At 42.9% G+C, this 16059-nt stretch overlaps 2 protein-coding genes across 4 annotated transcripts in view; both read left to right on the forward strand.

Moving 5' to 3' along the window:
- The window catches only part of cacna1ha (calcium channel, voltage-dependent, T type, alpha 1H subunit a), a 115936-nt gene extending 109795 nt beyond the window's left edge, over nucleotides 1-6141 (forward strand). For all 3 annotated transcript variants that reach the window (XM_071474131.1, XM_071474132.1, XM_071474133.1), the window contains exons 37-38: nucleotides 121-278; nucleotides 386-6141. In XM_071474131.1, coding sequence (XP_071330232.1) covers nucleotides 121-278; nucleotides 386-1873 — 1646 coding nt within the window. In that variant the 3' untranslated portion in view covers nucleotides 1874-6141. The remainder of the gene's footprint in view (nucleotides 1-120; nucleotides 279-385) is intronic.
- Nucleotides 6142-15925: 9784 nt separating this feature from the next.
- The window catches only part of grin2aa (glutamate receptor, ionotropic, N-methyl D-aspartate 2A, a), a 138132-nt gene continuing 137998 nt past the window's right edge, over nucleotides 15926-16059 (forward strand). Inside the window, exon 1 of the mRNA XM_071474137.1 lies at nucleotides 15926-15998. The gene's annotated coding sequence lies outside the window, so the exon portion shown is untranslated. The remainder of the gene's footprint in view (nucleotides 15999-16059) is intronic.

The following is a 16059-nucleotide window of genomic DNA, read 5'->3' on the forward strand; positions in this document are numbered from 1 at the left end:
TGCGTGTATGTGCCATAATATGCATGTGTTTTGTGCGAAAATGCATGTGTTTGCATTGACAGTGTGTACATGTGATTGTATCCTGTGTATGATTCAAACACTTTGCATTTGAACCTTCAGGCTCGGTGACGTCGGTCCACTCCCAGCCGTGTGAGAGTCGCGCTCTGCTGCAGGTACCACACATTTCTCCCATCCACCCTCGGTCACCTCCCACCCTCACCCTGCCCCGCATCGCCCCGCCCACACCCAGCACCTCCCCACGTGCCCTGCACAGACAGGTAAGAGCTGCCCACACGTACACACACACACACACACACACACACACACACACACACACACACACACACACACATGTCATGGTGTGTTTCTGTACTTTATGTTGCAGGTGGCAGTTAAAGTGGATTCAGTGGAATCCCAGGGTTGTGAGCAACAGGAGAGGCCAAACCCTATCCCACCTCCCCTGTCTCCCCATGCCTCCTCCCCATCTCCCCTTCCTCCTCCTCCTCCCTCCTCCCCTTCAGCTCTCTCCCTCCCACCCTCCTCCCCCTCTGCCTTCCCACCCTCCTCCTCCCCCTCTGCCTTCCCACCCTGCTCCCCCACTGCCTTCCCACTTCCTCCCCCCTCTCCCTCTCATCTGCCTCCTCTTCTGCCTTCCCCCTCTCCCCTCCCTCCTCCGCCATCATCCCCCACGCTTCTTCTCCCTCCACCACCCTCCCCGCGTCTCCCCCTGCGGCCCCCCAGCCTTCGGAGACCTAGACCACCCTCCGCTGCTTCCCTCTGTGACCCGGCTGATGAGGAGGTGTATCACATCACCAGCTCGGCCCGCCACAGGTGGAGGGATGAGCAGGAAGGCAGGCAGGAGAGCAGAGGGAAGGCCGGCCGCAGCCACTCCCTCTCCCCTTACACCTCCCCGTACTCTCTTGACTCCTCCCCTCCTCCTCCTCCCCCGCTACTGCCTTCCTCCTCAAGGAGCACCCTCAGTCTTCTTGCAGCAGGGCTGAAGGACCGTGACTTTAGGAAGGGCTTTAGTATTGACACCCAGGGCTTACTGGACAAGCCGTCATCATTGTCTGTTGGTCACCCTGACGACCAGCGCCGCCATTCCATTGAAGTCTGCCTCCCACAGGCTGTCATTCCCGGTGACGACCAACTCTTCACACAGGAGGCCCACCGGTCAGAGAAGGGTGCTCAGGCATTTCCTGTGAGGGTGCAGTCGGTCGGGGGCGGCCACAGAAAGAAGAAGATGAGTCCTCCCTGTATATCCATCCACCCGCCCTCAGAGAGGGAACACCCCAACATCGCCTCACCACCAAAACTTGCTGACTGCAGCATGATGCTGAGACGCAGGACACCCTCCTATGACTTGACCCCACACACACAGTCAAACACGCACACGCAAGACATCTCGGCGGATACCCTGATGCGCACACAGATGCGCTCCCCGATGCACACAGTGCTAACACCCATCCACATACCGCAGCAAGCACACTCACCAACTCACACACTGACGCCCACGTGGGCATCTACGCCAACACACATTCAGACACACACTCCACCACACCCATCCACACCTACACATCCACACATCCCCATCAGCCCAAACATCTTTATCCAGCCTCATGCACCTCTTGTCCCTAACACTATGCCTTTCTCACAGACACACTCCCTCTCCCCTGCTGCAAGGCACTCCTCTCTGGCAGGGGATTACATCCCCCTACCCCAGTTCACCTTTGACCAACCGCAGTCCAGATACATGAGCGGCTTGTCATCTGGCCTATCAGACACTGATACAGCCACCTGCTCTTCCCCTTTCGACAACAGACTGGGAAGTGGTGCAGGATTCAGTGCAAAGAACCGGAGGACCGCCCAATGAACATCAAGCATTGCTTTCAGGAAGTCAGTTATTTGGTCCAAAATCTCTGAAGCTGGAGTCGTGGGGCCTCGGCTGACCTCAGCAGAGACTGGTGCTGGGAGGAGAATGAGAGAACGAAGTTAACTGGGAGAGGGACTTTTTTGTTGTTTTTGTTTTGATGAATACTGAAAAGACATTGATTACTCTGTCCAGAGAGACACTGGTACAGTCCTGTCCTAGAATAATACACAGTGGATCCATTTTCCTGAACCCAGTGCGAAGGGCAGCAGATCCACGAGGCCGTACCAGTCAAACAGTACCCACTGTACATGGTGTGTGCGGACTAATACTAATAACACACCAGGACTAAAGCCACCTAACTCCGTAGCCAAAGTTTTTTTTTGACACACTGTCCCTACCCACGCAAGCCAATCAGGAAGCAGCGTCTGGCTGATAACCTCTGACCTTTACAGGAAGCGGTTTGTGAAATGCGAGCGTGGGGGGAATTGTGGGATATGCAACTTCAGGTTTTCTACAGAAGTTCTACTTGCCCCTCCTCTGCTCCTCGATCACATTGATCAGAGCAGAAGTGTGTGTGTGTGAGTGTGTGAGTGAGTGAACGCGTGCGCATTTTCCTTTGTGCGAGTATTGTCAAATCTGTTGTCATGGAAGTCGGCCATGTTATTCTTATGCCTGCAATGACAGAGAGGGGGAGCAGGGCAGAGCTGTAGTGTACGTTTATCTGTGTATCTGTGCAGTGTAAATAAAGGAAAATACTGTATTTGGTGAGATTAAAAATAGCTCTATCCATATGCACATATTTTTATAGAAATCTAAAATGTTTTTTGCACACAAATTTGAATTTCAAGTTGCTTGTTTTTCCTCTGTTGTCCTCTTGTGAATGTATGTTTCTTTTCAAAAGAGAGAGAGCAGTGAAGGAGACCAGCCCTCCTCTCAACAGACTAGCTGAGGTTGAGGAGTGGGATTTTATTTTTCTATTTTGGAAAAGAGTAAGGAGAGAACAGGGGTGTGATGTGTTTCTGTAGCTTTGTCTCAGATTTCTATGTATCCAGTGTCCAAATAACAGTCTTAAGAAGTGGGCTCAGTGGTGCAAGCCAACCCTCATAGTTTCTGCAGTACAGTTTTTATAGTACAGTTTTTAAATTTGTGTTAAAGTGTTTGGGGTTAAAAGCTAAATCTGTGCGCTGTCTCTGCAGAGATTTAAATAAATTTGTCCATTTCTCCCAAAGAATCAAGAATGGGTTTTAGCGCTGTCATGATAACATAACATAGAAGAATATAACACAGAAAAAAAAAAAAAAAAGAAATGACCAGATGAATCATAAAATAACAACTTGCAGGCAGCTAATATCTCTGTAGGCTGCTGGCTGTGAGACAATATACATCACATGAACAAAATCCAGTATTGTATGACATGGCATCACTGAGCCTCTCTTCTACAGCTGTTTTCAAGCTGAATCAGCTCTGACACCACTTAGTGTTTCTGTACATCTAAAGACAACCAAACTAACTAACTTACTAAATATGTGTAGCCAGAGTGCAATAATAATATATACTTGTGGAAAATATAGTGACATCTACACTATATAAAACAACCACACTCTTGTGTTCGTACATACTGTAGAACTACTATATATGATATAAACCCATTTTATATGATGATTGAGAGTGTGTCTATCTCTAGTGTTCATGCTACTATAGGTTCCTTGCCCCCTGCGCGTGGCTGCGGTGGCATGGGTGCGGCTGGCAGCAGTGGAAGGTACTGTAGATTTGTCCAAAAGCTCAGGCCCACTTGCTGATGGTGTTATTGTAAGCAAAAGAGTGACATGCATCCCTGCCGAGGACTCAATAAGCCATTTATCACCTCTTCCTTTTTTTTTTTTTTTTTTTTATCCCTAAAACCCACTCTAACTTCAGACACATCAGATCAGCATACATCAACACATCATATTTGTTAAGTGCATATGAGTTATGGTAAATTATTCCATCCACAGATGAAATCAAACAGCCTCTAAGGTGTGAATGACAAAGTATGTCAGGCATTTTCCCTCCAGTGGCTGAGTGTTCTCTTACGAAGCCATACTTTTATTCCAGCAGAGCACAATATGTGTTTCTGTTTTGTGCACAGTCTGGTTTGTTTGGCACAGGCACACAAGAAGCATGCATGTAAGCTTCTTGGTACTGATTCCCATTTCAAAGGCAGCTGGCTGGGATGATGTCTTCATGTTTTTCTTCAGTTTTTTTTTTTCTTTTGTCTGATGCATGTAACATGCACAAGTCCTCAGTAATCTGAGTGAAAATCAAAGTGCTTTGATGCTGTACCGTAATCACTACAAGCTCAGTTTTTCATATTTGTGCAAAGGAAAAATCGTCTATCTTTATAGGTATTATAGGTATATAGGTCATAGAGCAAAGGGTCTTTGCAGGCTGGACAGATGACTTTTATGTTTATTTTTCAGATACACAATGGGTTTTAAATCCAGCTAAAATTGGCATTAAAAGGCCAACAGAGTTTACTGATATCTGCAGAGACGATTGTAAGAATAAGGTCATTAATGCAAAGAGTACCAGATTATTATTGCTCATCATCATCCTCAGATTATCATTCTCCTTCAACACTCTCATTAGCTTTACATCTCCCAAGCAGTATGCATGTAGAGGGTAAAAAAATGAGATAAAACATAAGATGGGGAAAAAAGAAAAGAAAAAAAGAAATATGAAATTATATGTTAGCTTCATTTTCCATGTGATTGGTTGTCATCCTTGGGATAGAGCCACATTCAGCAGTACAGTGTTGATGCTGTGAGCTCAGGTGAAAGTGGGGCAGAATTAAGAGATAAAGCTGAATAAATGTCGGCATCTCGCAAAGACGGAATGAAAAGCTCTCGGACAATGAAACCACAATTTGAAAACATTGCTGCTGATGAACACGCAGCTGTCAGCTTGTTCATCCTTTGATCGCACTCTTCTTCCAGTTCTGACATGCAGAGGCACATCTGATGTCGGATTCTGAGATGTCGTCCTCCCTCCTGAACATGGCACAGTTGGTCCTTCCCCTGGTTTAAAGTCATTTTGAACACACTGTTATTGTGCAACTGCTTTGTCCTGTTCCATGTCCTCTTCCTGCACAGATTGTCAGTGATGGGAGGTTTGAAGTAGTCTGAAGACAGCCTCTTTCTGTCTCATTCTTATTTGACTTAGTGCAGACAACCCCGATCTACAGCATATTGCCATAGTAATCAACACAGTTTGGTAGAGTGACTGCATAATTGTTCTTACTATTTACAGATCTTTGGATCTCAGTATTTAAATCCTGTTTTTGAGGAAACAGTTTTGATTATTGCATGTTCTGATTTAAGGAAAAAAAAAGCTTTTGGGAAAGAATCATCTGGATGTTTTAGAGATTTTGATATTTGCATTTTCAGATGTTTCCATTTGTAGATTGACTACCTAATTGCACTGGGCTCTTATTAATTGGTATCTGATACAATACTGATTAAATGACCCTATTCTTTATTGTCCAATGCAATACTGGGTGGTTATTTACTGTATGAGGACGGAGCTCCTCTTTATACAGTTTTATAGAGAGAAATGGAAACCTAGTTGGTTCTATTTTGTTCGGAACCAATGTTATTTAATGTTGAGGTGAACCTTTTTTCACTTACTCTAAACATGGTAGAACTCTGGTGATGGTGAAACTAATTAACTGATGTATATTTTATGTAGGAGTAGCCTCAGCCCTGATCTGATGCTCTGTAATGGACAGATCGGGATATTAATTAGTTGTGTTTTCTGGGTCGACACTGAGCTGGTTTGCACTGAAGCCGATCACGCTCCCGACACAACACAAGTTTGACCACAACAGCAGACTCCAGGAAGTTCAAACTGTGATAGAACTTGACTTTGAAGAATCAGAAGCCTTGTGTTTTCTTTCTCTTTCTTTCTTTCTTTCTTTCTTTTTTTTTTAATAACCCTTCAGTGATTGGCCCAGGCAACCTCCCCACCCCACCCCCAAACCCCCAAGCCTTACAAGGAGGGGAGGAGGTGTTTTCTGTTTGTCAGAGGAGAGCCAATGTGTCTGCAATAATAAGCCCTCCATTATTCCCCATAACAGAGGGAGAAGGGAGGGGACAGAGGAGGTGTTTAAAGGCTCGACACACAGTCGGACTCTCTACATTGTATTGTTGCTGATTATTGTGTGATGACCAACCGTTGTCCTGAAGGATGTTTCCCTGTCAATTAAAAAATACAAGATTTTTTATTCCTGACACACGTTGTCTGCTTTGTTTCTTCAGTAGATGGTGTTCAGTTCGTTGATTATTCATTCTTTCAGTATACATTTGTACCTACCCAGTTGAGTCAGTGTTGGAAGTGAAGGCCACAAGTTTGAAATAAAGAAAAAAAAAAATCGGAGGGTGTTGAGTTTGAAAGACATGAGTTTACCAGACCTCTGTAGCTTGCTCCTCATCTCTGCTTGAGGTTGGCAGCTCCAGGCTACATTAGCTGCTACAAGCACAATCTCTGACCAAACTTTTAGCAGTCCAGGTGCAGTGTGGGTAATGTAGGCACCAGGTTTTGAAATCTGTCCATACCAAGTCAATGAACATTTTAAAAGTGAAATGCTAAATGTAAATACTTTTAAAAATAACAATGAAACAAAGATTTTTCAGCTAAACCCATGGGTTTAAACCAAGGTTAAAAAGTGTGAGAATCTTCTCAACCCCATATAGGAACATGTAACGACTGAGTCTATCTGAAAAGATCAAAATCACCCAGTCTGGAGATGCATGGTTATCAGTAAATGGTGACAAAAAGTTACTCGTTAACTTTTACTGTAACGTGGTACGCACACATAATGCTCAGAAAATAGCAACAATAAGGAAATAAAATATAAAAATGATGATGTTAAGAGACCCCCAATGAAGACATGCTAGAGTTATCATCATTTATGAGTAGGCATTTGTCTTAAACATACTGAGGTGTTGGCTGTATCTGTTGGAGAGGTCACAGTGTGTTGCCTTTGAGGGGATGTTAAGTGTTGAAATCTGATTAAGGAAAAAAAAAACGGCTGCAGATGATAACATCAGAGTGCAAGATATCCCATGCTTAGATAGTGATGGTTAGTAAGGGACAAAATTCAATCAACGGCAAAACAAAGGTTGGGGCTGATGGGTAAGAAGAGATATAATGTTGTAGATAAAATTAGGAAAGAGACCTAAAGGACTAAACTGATTCTTTTAGTAGACATGATTTGGTGAAAAGTTGCATACAGGAAAAGATAATAAAGGCAAAATGGACACAACCGCAAAACTTCACCAGTTCCTTTCTTATATATTCACAGATATTATGATGCGTGCTTATTTCGTCACCAGTTCGGAAAGATCAACTTATTCCAAGGTTTTTCAATTTACAAAGGGTTGGGATCAGCACCTGTAATTCGACGCCGGCCAACACTGATTAAAGTGTCTGTCAACAAAAGCTATGACCAGCATTAGGTGTTGGGTCTACTTGTTGTTCTGTTGCTTAACTTTTCTATCTCTGCTTTATTGTGTTCTCACTGGAAAACATTTTATACATATGTTTTTCTACAGGAAAAAACTTCCTCACACTGTTACTCAAAATGTTGCACAATGACGGTAAGTTCATTTTCTTCTTGGGAGACATCACGAGCTCTTCACCGGTGTCTGCACTGACCATGACGGATGTAGGAGGAGACGTTCAGCAGAAGTTACTAGGGTACAGGCTATAATGTGACACAGATCTTTGAATACCTGATCAGATATCCGTTCTCATCCACCTCATCCATTCACTCTCTGGTGTAACATGGTTCCATAGTATTCAAAACAAATTTTATCCTGTAGACCCATATTAAAAATATGTACTATTTTGACAAACACTCTTCATATTTATTTCAGTTTTACTCTCAGAATGTCTCCCGTTCTAACCCCAAACAAATGACAAGGAAGTCATTCATTACCTTTATTGAGTTTTGCAGACCAGTAATTCACTCTCACAACATGCTCGATTAAGTTTTCAAATCACGAAATCTCTAAAGGAGAAATGAAAGTAGCATATGCAAAACTGTAACTGCAGGTAAATTAAAAACTATTTTATTTCATTCTTTCTGTAGGGAAGTATCACAACCACTAGATGGCAGTGTGTGATTGTGAAATCAGTGTGTGGGAACCGTTGAAGGTGCAGTGCAGTATATTGTATGTGGACTTCTTCACCTTTTTAAACTTCTTTACAGACACTGGACTTGGCTGTTTCATATTATTAATCCAAGTTGCTTGGTTTCAGTTCTTCTAGATTACATTCATATATACATGTTTTTGTTTCTGTGCGGTATATTTGTCCCACTCTGCTTTATTTTACTTCTATGTATGCCATTTTAACTTTCACCAAGAGCACACAAATAAGAGCATTAATTAATCAGAAGAATTAATTAAATGTAACATTTCAAATTCAATGAGTGCTCTGCAAAAATGTGAATATTTAATGTCCAGTAAATGTTCTAATAATCTAATAATAATTTGCAGAAGATTTTTTTATTAGTATGAGAAAGACATATTTACTCATTCAGCTCATCACATGGTTTTGCTGCACAGTCTTACCTCGGCAATGTGAAGTCACGAGTGCAGTACATTTATTCAGTACAACAGTAGATGGTGCTGTTGAACATGATATACACTGTAGTAAAATGTGATGGTAACCTCTAGCGCTGAACTGCTTTGTTTGTGTGTGTGTATGCTACAGTGCACGTGTCTCTGTGTGTGTTTGTTAGCGAAGCAATGTCACTTGTAATATGTTCCTGTGAGAAGTAAAAGGTCAAGATGACAGATCCCAGAAAAAATAAAAAGCCTCCTGCCCCTCCTCCCCTGACACAAGCAGCAGTGGCTGCTAACAGCTTCTCTTTTAAAATGCCAATATTTATTTAAGCCTTTGTCTGATTATTACTGTTGCACACTCAATCCTAATTTAACGTCCATTTGTAACAAGACCAGTCTCAGTCTTTGTGTTCATTTCACACCGCACTGCCTTTTTGATGCGATGGCAGACAGATTCGGGCTTTCGGTGCAGCTCTGCCTCTCCATGTTTGAAATTAGCCAGTCAAAGCTGCAGTCAAAGCCTGACTTTGCCTGTGACCATTAAAGAAGCATCTCTCTTTTTCTGGCTTATATTCTCTTTGAAGCCTGTTTAAAGAGGCAGTCTCGCAGATAGACTCACGCCCATCTCCATATGTCTCTGCACTTATCTACTCTTCAAACAAGTCAGTCACCTGTCAGCCAGCCAGGTTTTCCATCTTCACGGTGCCACAAAACATCCGCCATCGGCTTTTAATTGGATATCCACATTTGGCTGTTCAGCAAAACGCTCCACCAGATTGGTCATACCATTCTTCAGAAAGTTTCCTCCTTCAGCACCTGCTCAGACTCCATGTGAAGCAGCTTTGTCAGGTGGTGATATGACAGCGTTATCTGTTGGGACAGCAGCTATAAGGGTACAAAAGAAACTTCGCATCATGCATGGCAGCGGGTGAGAGCCTCAGCTGGAAAAGTCTGATTTGACATCTTCTTGAAGGAGAAAGGAGAATAGAGAGCCAAATATTATAAATGCATTCTGGGGGTTAAAAAGAAAGAAGGCAGCTGTGGGGGGAGGGGCTGTTTTACCTCAACTATTTAAATGTGTTCCTAGTCTATGGAAGGCATGCTACATTTACTCTGCAGCCAACAGATATTAAAAAAGATGGAAGATAGATGACCTGATATGTTTGGTTAATGGGGAACATTTCCCATCACATTTAAAGCAAGATTTAAAAAGATTCAGATTCCAGTGTAACAGAAGTTAATCTTTTTTTCTTTTTTTTTTTTTTTTTAGCTTTTACTCACACAGCAGTCTTGGTCACACTTGGCGCATCAATACTCCATCTGAGCAATTTTTAAGACTCGGGTGGTTCGAATGAGGACACACATCAGCAGACGCAATGAATCATTTTTCAAAACACGGCTGCTATCGTCAAACTATCCTGCAGGCTCTGAGGCTCGAGACAGGGAGGAGCAATTCCCAAAGAACAGTCCCTTTTGTGACAAAACTAACCTGAAACCTTATTCAGTTGCCACTTACACCCAAGAGACAAATATCGTGAAACAACACATTATAATGTGCCACCGAGACAAGACATTAGATTAAGTGATCCCTTGTCTTCAGCTCCAAGTGATGAGTTTCAGACTGACTCTCACTTTAAAAGAGAAATAAAGTCAGAAGCCATTTACCTGCTCAGAAAGACTCTTGCCTGAAGGCTCCCTCAGGAAATCAAGGTTATGGTCACTGCTGATTGTACCATTATTGTTATGATTATATGAATATGCCCACTTTGCACTGGTGGAGGGAGATCTGCTGGTGAAGACACAGCTATGGATTGAGTCCATACTTAACGAAGCATGTCCAATGATGCTAAATTTGACAGAGCTCCTCTGGTTGTTTTGATGTGTGGGTGCAGCTGACGTTCGATGCGGTCAGGTGGACGTAGACCCAGCCGTCAGGTTGCTTGACTTGTCATAAGACTCAGTGAACGTAACTGTCTCTGTTCTCAGGGGCAGAGGATATAACTCATATGTTGTGGCTGCTGTATCAGAAGGTGAGGGGCCTGTGCTTGGAGACTTCCTGTGCTTCTCTGGCTTTTGCTTCAGGCTGCTGGCACTCAACTTAACCTCAGGTTTCCTGAAGCTCCTTTACTTTTCTCCTCTTGTTTTTTCTAATATAGCAGTTTGAATACTGAACAATGCCAACACAGAGAAGATGGCCATTGATGACACCTGCTAGACCTGCAGTGCGATATGTACTATGGAGACGATGGAACGAAGCCCGTTGTCGAAATTTTGGGACGTGCAGATCAGACCTCTGTTTCTAACACACGTCTCTGTGTAGATTCTCTGAGATATTTCCATGTATCTTTGCTGGAGCAACTCGACATCTTCTGTAGCAATGTCCTGTGGTTCTTGGTGCGAGTAACCAAGTATTCTACACAAACTGATGAAGGAAAAAAAAGGAGACAGGTCAGGAGTTGAACCAGCACTTGCCTGCTAAGAGCATCAGCTCATGTGGTGTGCACCCTAACCACTCCGCTATCGGGCCACCCCAACCACTCATGTTTTTTATGGAAAAATACAACACAACCACTGGCTTGGTGGCATGAACAGACATTATGTTCAGAGGTCACAGAATTCAGTATGGAAAAGGTCAAGATTTGTGGTGTTTCGTGATGAAACCAGTGGCGCAGTAACAATCATGGATGAAGTCACGCTGCTTAGGGAAGTGGAATAATTTCCGATCTCATCATATCATTCCATTGGTAGCTAATGAGGCTTATAGGTGCTTAGTCTGGAAATGCTCAGAAGAAGGTGTGGGTGGATACTGAAAAACCTGACATCGTGTTCTACTGAATACAGCACAAATATCATCATCAGCACGTCTACCATTTCAGGAGGACGTTAAGTTAATTTAACATTTTTAAATATTCTTTTGTCAGTCAAAAGAATAATTTAGCCTCTTTTCATTTAATGAGTCATTTATAAGACAAGTTGTTGCTTATTTTTATTTATGTGTTTACCCCACCTATATTCATTTATCTGACATCCTATGACCCATGTTTTATACTATACTACTGTACAACAGTTACAATATTTGTTTGTGTACAAGTTCAAGCTCATCGAATGCTCTTGATCAAGTGTACTGTACAAGTAAAAGCATAGATGAGTACCCTACATCTATGGATTTGTGTGAGGGTGTGCGTGTGTTAGAGAGACAGAGAGAGCAAGCGAGAGAGAGAGCAAGTGAGAGAGAGAGGAATGGGGAATTGATTTTTATTATCAGATCATCAGATTACTGCATCTGGAAACCACAGGAAGTGCTGAATTATACTCCGAATAAAAAGATCAGGAAATAAGGGAAACAAATTGACCTCCATGTGTTACATTGCAGTGATGTGTGTGAGTGAGTGTGTGTGTGTTTGGGGGTGCTAGATACTGTAGCATCTGTTTCCCTATCTGTCAGTCTCATATTTGTCGTTGGATTACCCTCTGTGTGTGTATGTGTGTGTGTGTGTTGCACACCCCTTGCGGCCATTCAGTCTCCCAGACAGCTGTTTGGTGACCTGGTAACACCCCTCCTTTCCCTCCCACAGCATGTCTCACACACACACACATACACACACACACACACACACACACACACACACACACACACACACACACACACACACACACACACACACACACACACAGAAACACACTCCCACACACATGGCAGCCCAGCATGTCTGCCACCACTGGTATCCCCGAGCCATCACACACACATATACACACACAAACACGATCACAGGCAGACTCCTTCAGTCCCACTCAGTCCCTGCTCTGATCATCCAGGTTGGTCCATTCTGAGCTGGAGTCAGAACATTTCTTCATTACACAAGCCTTCTTTGATTTTTGAAGATCAACACTGGAAATAAAACAGGTTTTCCTTGATCACATGAAGACCCCTGTTATGAAAGGAACCTGAGGACACCATGCAGGGCCAACTGCTGCACTGAGGGCTGGGGGACTGCAGGTCAACTCAGATAACTCAGCCAGATACAGCCCAAATAAAACACACTGAAATGCAGAGCGCTCTGGGGCTTTACATGTACTGTGGGCAAAGGATGGGGGTAGAGCTCATGTAGTCACTGTGACACGACCGTGAAGAGGGGGAGCCTGAGTTTGTTTGTTGTGTGTGATGACAGTCAGTGCTTGAGTGGACACTGTGCACAAGTGGCTGAACTATTGGGTCTTGTATTTGACAAGTCAGCAACATCCAGTACTGCATAATCCATCATGGCAGTTCCGGGGACACAACTAGAGGAGACTTTTTGGGGACCAAATGTGGAGCTAGGTTTGCTTGGTTGCAAATTGTCACTATTTCATTTACGGATAATTTGGCTTTGAATCTTCTAATCTTCTGTGTTAGTTATGTTGATTTCGACAAAACTTGTGATAATGCTAACGTTGTAGTCCTTGCTGCAGGAAGTATGAGAGCTTTATTAGGATTTTTTGGCATTTCATCAAACACACTTAGGTTAGGCACTGGACTCCAGTAAGGATGTGCCATCCCCTATTCCCAACTGTGACATTCATGCAGTACACAAGAATGTGCAGCCAAACTGTCTGGAAAGTGTCCAGTATGAAGGTGCTGGGGTGCCATCTGACATTGTCCTTCTGGCTTCAGTGGACCATGATCACTGATTTGTGCAGGAGCCATTTTCAGCAGAGTGTGACACGGCCAGACTGAGAAAGCACCTTCAGATCAGGTACAAACATCAGCTTGTGCGCGTCCACCTACAGCGGAAGTTACTGGGGATTTATGGCAAGCTTTTCCTGACCTGTTGTCTCTGCAGCCCTGGTCATAATAAGCAGTTAATACAGTAAATGAATGCAAAGATAAGTTGAGATACATTGATTGTATCACACCATAAATATTCTATTCCCCTCCTTAATCTAACCTTTAACTCTCTTCGGTACTGTAATACCTGCCTCCTCTATAGATGGAAATCTGACTCTTGACTTTGCCAATTTATGTACCGTCTGTCACTCTTCCTGTTATCTTGTGAAACTGGAAAGCCATTAATATTATCTTTAAGGAAGATAAAGCACACCAAATTTGTTCTGGCAGCAAAGACCATGCTAAAAAAAAATCACCTTTAAAACCTCTTTTTTTTATATTGTCATGGCAGTGTAAATAAAATGAATCAAATAAATGGCAGCATTGTGATTTAGTCATTTCATTAAAAAAAAAAAAAAGGTCATAGAGAAGTTTGTTGAAGAATGTTCTCGCAGAGATCACAGTAGACTGGTGATCTGACCAGCAAGCTTCTTACACTTTCCAGCCTCTTTTTGATTCTTTAAAGGACTAACAGAGTCTGCGTTCTGTGTACCCTGCAGCTTACTAACAAATAAGTAAAAATGGCAAACACCGGTCAAATGTAGGCTATTGCATCTCCATTTATGTGTCAAATCAATACTTTATGTGTCAAATCAGTACTTTATGTGCCAAATCAATATTGACAGAGGATACAGTAGACTTTCGGAGCAGGCGGACTAGATTGCACGGTGGGAGGGTTCCACAATATGGACTCCTAGGCCCCAAGTCACAAGAATAAAGTTATTATATTCCTTTGAGGAAAGGGAATATGACTTTATGGCCCATCACTGCATCCTTTTTCATGTGCTAAGAAGCGCCTTCTGTTTTATTTGTATTTGTATGCTACGTGCCTACTGTGTTTAGCAATACTTGATAGAGCATTTGATATCATTGCAGTATTGCTAATCCCCTGTTTTTAAGTCTTCCTACAGGAATACATGTGCTCAATTTCTCAATATTCATATTCTGTGACCTTATGGCACTTCCCTGTAATCTTATCTTTGATGGTATCACAGTAATATTCCTGTAGGGAGACACTATAATAGGCTTGTGATTCCCAATAATGAGTCCATAGTGACCTGACTGAGCCAGCATGGCATTTATAATGTCACAGTGGCATTGTGTGACATTTTTATCACATCCTTGCTACTTACAGGTTTGCTGTGGTATTTGTTGTCATATGTAGCCTGTGCTTGTTAGATTACCAGAGTTCTTTCTTGCTCAGTAACAGGCTCAGTGGTTGATTGAAACCTGTTTGTTTCATGGTGCCTCGCCACTGCATAAAAAAATCCTAAAATAGTACATTTTCTTAAGCTGCAGATGTGTGAGATCAGTTTATAGCACATCCACACACTGAGAGAGAATCAGTGACCAGTACCCAAACATAACGCACACACACGCACACACAGCCTGCTCTGTGCCTCTCCAGTCGTTTGATGGTCGTTTGCTCAGTCAGGTGTGAATTGTGACTATATACCCATTTGTGAAGTCCGTATTACTGCATGTAACACCCTCTCTTTCTTTCTCTCTCTCTCTCTCTGATGCTCTCTCCTCCTCGCTCCTCTCATCAGAAAGAGAGAGAGAGAAAGAGAGAGAGAGAGATTGTACAGCAGAGAGATGTGGAAATTCACTCGATAGCGGAGATAGAGATGGGGAGATAGAGATCCAGTAGATAGATAGATAGATAGATAGATAGATAGATAGATAGATAGATAGATAGATAGATAGAGGTTCTGACCTTCACTGATGGGGAAGTTGAGTGGAAGTGGCATCTGGCATTTGGCCTGACATTTTCTTGAAACCCCTCCCATCATAACATCTATAGGTGGGACCATGAGCTCCTCCATCTAATCAACTTCTGTATTTTTATGCTGATTAACTCAGAATTACGTCTCATTACGTGCGAGTATATTAAAAACTTCTAATTCCAGGATACATATTATCCAAACGCAGTATGACATGACAGTTTTTTTTAAATGTACCTTTAACAACACAAATAAAAATCCAATAAAATGATTTACTTCACACAGTATGTGACATGTGCCCATGTTGTCCTCTTTTTCATTTCTCATCAGAGGGTATTTTTTCCATCGCAACCCAAAAGTGTGTTTTGTCTTTCAGTGTAGGTTATCACTTCATCCTCAGTCACCTGAAAGCGGAACTTTCTGAAATGCCCACTTTACTATGTGGAGGCTATTCAGCCCAAGGAAACAGGTGTATAATGTGTATAATGTTACAGTCTGTGAAGATTACCCACATGGCCCTACTTTACTTTAGTGATGGAGACTGGAGAACATGAAGTCTGTGGATGCAGCACTTTTAAATCTGGATATCGCGCCTCTGTTGCATTAATGTTGACCTTTCTTTGGAGATCTGTCTCCTGCGGCTTTAACACAGCTTCCAGGCCTTGAGCTGAAATAGAGCAGGTTCATTTAGAGTTCTGTGCTTTGACAAGGGGTGGGAGCAGGATGGCGGAGTTTTGGAGTTTTTACGGAGCAATTGAACGTAGCAGAGGAACTAAAGGTTTATGTCCTCTGTTTCCAGGTCGGAGGCTGTCTCAGTGAAGCCGCTAGGCCACCTGGGAAACTTTCTCAACGGACAGGAGTTGAACGTAGAATGACGGAGGAAAACTTCCACAGGCAACAGCGCAGAAAACTTCGGTGGGAGTTCGCAGGTAGCAACAACATGTTCTCTGGCAGATGATACATTTTGACATTTTTGCAATGACGAGCTTC

Source organism: Trachinotus anak, unplaced genomic scaffold (assembly GCF_046630095.1).
Source record: "Trachinotus anak isolate AG129_WGS33_773 ecotype Australia unplaced genomic scaffold, CSIRO_AGI_Tana_v1 ptg000003l, whole genome shotgun sequence".
Taxonomy (NCBI): Eukaryota; Metazoa; Chordata; class Actinopteri; order Carangiformes; family Carangidae; genus Trachinotus; species Trachinotus anak.